The 3,920-nt window shown below is 45.6% G+C and overlaps 1 protein-coding gene across 1 annotated transcript; it reads left to right on the forward strand.

Annotated features, from left to right (window-relative positions):
• Positions 1–1,352: 1,352 nt before the first annotated feature.
• LOC117215330 lies at positions 1,353–3,611 on the forward strand (the record flags this gene model as incomplete). The annotated part of the gene is made up of 2 exons (XM_033461698.1): positions 1,353–1,461; positions 1,759–3,611. Coding segments are annotated over exons 1-2 (1,962 nt in total), but the record flags the coding sequence as incomplete, so codon positions are not given.
• Between the last annotated feature and the right edge of the window lie 309 nt (positions 3,612–3,920).

A 3,920-nucleotide genomic window follows, 5' to 3' on the forward strand; every position in this document is an offset into this window, starting at 1 on the left:
TGGGCTTTATCATCAAAAGTTTCACCAAGTGTTTTAATTAATGCTTGACACTGAGCATTAGTAACACTAACTGTATCTATATTTAACACTGTACAAACGTTTTGTTTCTCAATGTTTTGTTCACCCTCATTTGTATTAAATATTTCAACATCGTTCGTACTTTCTTTATCTAAAGATGTGTCACCTGCATATCTTGAATGATCTCCAATCTCAGTTGTATTCTCTGCTAGCTCTTCTTGAAATTTCTCATCTTTTTTTTTTTTTTTATATTGATCATCAATTTGTGGGTCCTTATTTATTATTTCTTGTTCTACTTCATTAATCGCAGCGTTCTTTATGCTCTCTGTCTCACTACTTTCCTTACTTTAAAATTTTTTTTTGTTTTTATTTAAATCTGTTACATCACATTTATTTACTACTAAACCATCTTGAATTGTATTATCTGTACATTCCTGTGACTTATTTTTTTTTTTGATTTTCTGGAATATCATGCACATTCTTTATAATATCAGTCGTTGATTCTGATATTAATGAAGAAGATACATCTACTTTTATCGATGATTCTACTTTATTAATGTCACTGTGCACTTCATCTAGTTGTTCCATAGTAAAACATCAAGATTGTTACAATTACTTAGGAAGTCATGGATTGTTATTTAAATATTTACTGCACTTTTCCATCAATGTAACCCTTTATGGCAGTTTGACATTCTACAGAACACCAATGCTGTTCCATTTTTCTAAGCTTCCGTCAAAAGTAGGGAGCCGAAGATCTGGTAATTTAATGGATATCGGATTTAAACTTGCGGATGATGCACAGGTTGGAGGGTTTATGGATGTCGACGGCGAAGCTGTTTGCGCGTTCCTCAGAAGATTTTGTAGCCTTGTATCTACCGCGACGTACTGATCCCTTATTTCGAAGCCGCGCGCTTGTTCCTTCTCGTCCAATACTTCTAATTCGAGTTGGATCGCTTCGAATTGACTCGCAACTTCGGTCAGTTGTTTCTCGTAGTTCGTTAATAAGGAGTTTTGCTGACTCCCGGATTGCTCGTACTCGTCCAGTCGGGTCGATAAGTATGTGAATCGGCCGCTACAATAGCCTCGTCTCCGACGCAGGGAGATGAGTTGGTCTTCGCTCGTCATCGTTGCCGAGGATAGGAGATGGTCGAAATAAGGAACGAGCTTACCTTACTGTCGTGCGGCGTGAGGTCGCGTGTATGATTGGTGAGGAACGCCTTGTTCCTTCCCGACGGCCACTCGTTCGGTTGTATTGTTAAGTTGTGAAATTCGTTGCGTTGATGACTGTCCAGCTGCGGCGGAAGGCTGCGTGGTTGCGTTCCCTTGCCAATGGGATGTGCTTCTTCGAAGGTGACGCGCCTGACGTCACTGGTTTCGCTGTAGTGGTTGCTCCCGCTCCCGCTGCTGGTTTTGATAAAGTCACGTGGCACTGTGTGGTCACTGGTAAGTGCACTCTTCACTGGCACGTAATCCGGCTCGAAGGACCAAATGTTACGACCGTTCGCGGAGAGACGTGATCGCGAGATAGCACGTCAACGAGAGTTGTAAATTCTCGCTACGATCATGTTAATCGACGCCGCGAAATAGTCGTTCCCCTGTTTCGTTTAGGATAACAGAGGTGGTTCAATGAATATAGCACTGTGTTAACACTAATAAATTAACGTTTATTTCAACTGGCCGGCTTAAACATACGAAAATGGGCGTCAAACGATAATGACTTATTACACGGACTTTCCTTAGAAGAAACAAATCACCAACATTTTTGGGGCGACTCGCAAACCTTGAAGACGCTGGGGGTGTTTTGGAATTCATCCGACGACTCTATTCTTTACTCGGTCGAAGTCAAATCCACGCCCTCCCGAGTCACGAAACGAATCATCAGCTCGGAGGTTGCAAAAATTTACGATCCGCTCGGTCTGCTCGCACCGGTGATTGTTCGGGCCAAGATGCTACTTCAACGAATATGGTCGTCGAAAATCGATTGGGATGAATCACTTCCGATCGAGTTACATACAGAGTGGGAAAGGTACTATGCCCAATTGCCCTTATTAAACAACGTCAGGTTCCCACGCAAAGCAATAATCGCGTCCGCTATGGAAATTGAACTGCATGGTTTCTGCGATGCCAGCGAAAAGGCTTACGGAGCCTGTGTTTATCTCCGAACCCTTACCATCAACGGCCGTGTTTGGACCCAACTTTTAACCGCAAAATCGAAAGTCGCCCCACTCAAGTGCCAGACCATTCCTCGGCTCGAGCTGAGCGGAGCACTCCTTCTTACGTCCCTGATGTCAACAGTACAACAAGCCCTATCACACAAAATTACTCGAACTATCTATTGGACCGATTCCACTATCGTCCTCCATTGGCTCAATACATCACCTCACACCCTTAAAACATTCGTCGCTAACAGAGTCTCCGAAATTCAAACAAAAACCAGCATCCGCGATTGGCGCTACGTTCCTACCGACGACAATCCCGCGGACTTAATATCACGCGGCCAAACACCCGAAGAGTTTCTGCGCCCAACCATCTGGCAGCACGGTCCTGCATGGCTCTACCAGTCGGAAGGCTATTGGCCGACATGGGCGCTAACACCGCAAATTGAAGTACCGGAGCAGGAAGGGGCGATTTGTCTGTCCGCAAACCCCGCCGATTACAGTTTGTTGCAAAGGTATTCATCCTGGCCCAAGTTGATACGAATCATAGCTCGTTGCCTCCGTTGGAGACAGAAAAGGAACCGAGCGGCACCCCTAACCGTTACCGAATTACGCATAACGCACAATAAACTGATAAAATTGTTGCAAAACATCCATTTCTCCGAGGAAATTCGTACACTCCAAAAAGATCGGAACGCGGCGATAAAGGGTAAGCTCACGCGACTCAATCCGTTCATAGACAAGGAAGGAATATTGCGAGTCGGGGGTCGACTCAGTCATTCGTCGATGACCTTCGCCCAAAAACATCCCATAGTATTACCCAAGTCATCCGTTACAACACGCATCATAGAACACGAGCACAAGATCCACATGCATTCCGGAACGCAGGCTACGTTATACGCAGTAAGACAAAGATACTGGCCCGTCGACGGTCGAAGTCAAGTATGGCGGGCGATCAAAGGCTGCATCCGCTGCTGCCGCGCTCAACCACCGCCGGTAGAATACGTGATGGGTAATGTGCCGGAGGCGCGAGTAACGGAATCTCGCCCATTCACAAACGTCGGCGTCGATTACTGCGGGCCGTTCCACATCAAGGAAAAACGAGATCGTAACCGTCGTCAGATAAAGGTATACGTAGCCATTTTCGTATGCCTAGCAATTAAAGCGGTACACATCGAGCTCGTTGACGATCTCACTAGCGAAGCCTTCATCGCCGCTCTTCGCAGATTTATCGCTCGACGAGGGTATTGCTCCACCATCCATTCTGATAACGGCACCAACTTCAGAGGAGCAAGCAACGAATTACGAGAGCTTCACGATTTATTACAATCGGACGATCACAAGGAAAAAGTAACCGCATTTTTAGCCGACAAACAAATCGAATGGCGCTTCATTCCCCCTCATTCACCGCATTTCGGTGGGCTATGGGAAGCAGCGGTGAAGTCATTCAAACGCCACCTCAGGCGTGTAGCCGGCAACGAGTTACTCACCTCTGAACAATTGAATACTCTTATCATAGAAATAGAAGCAGTCCTCAATTCCCGCCCGCTAACTCCTATCTCCACCGATCCAAATGATCTCCTAGTCCTCACTCCCGGACATTTTCTCATTGGCGATTCACTAATGTGCTTACGTGATCGAGATTTCAGAGACATTCCATCGAACCGACTCTCCAGATGGCAGCATATCCAACAGCTTAAACAGCATTTTTGGAACCGTTGGCATAAGGAGTATTTGAACGAGTTA

The sequence above is a fragment of the Bombus bifarius genome, unplaced genomic scaffold (assembly GCF_011952205.1).
Source record: "Bombus bifarius isolate JDL3187 unplaced genomic scaffold, Bbif_JDL3187 scf7180000009528_frag, whole genome shotgun sequence".
Lineage (NCBI taxonomy): Eukaryota > Metazoa > Arthropoda > Insecta > Hymenoptera > Apidae > Bombus > Bombus bifarius.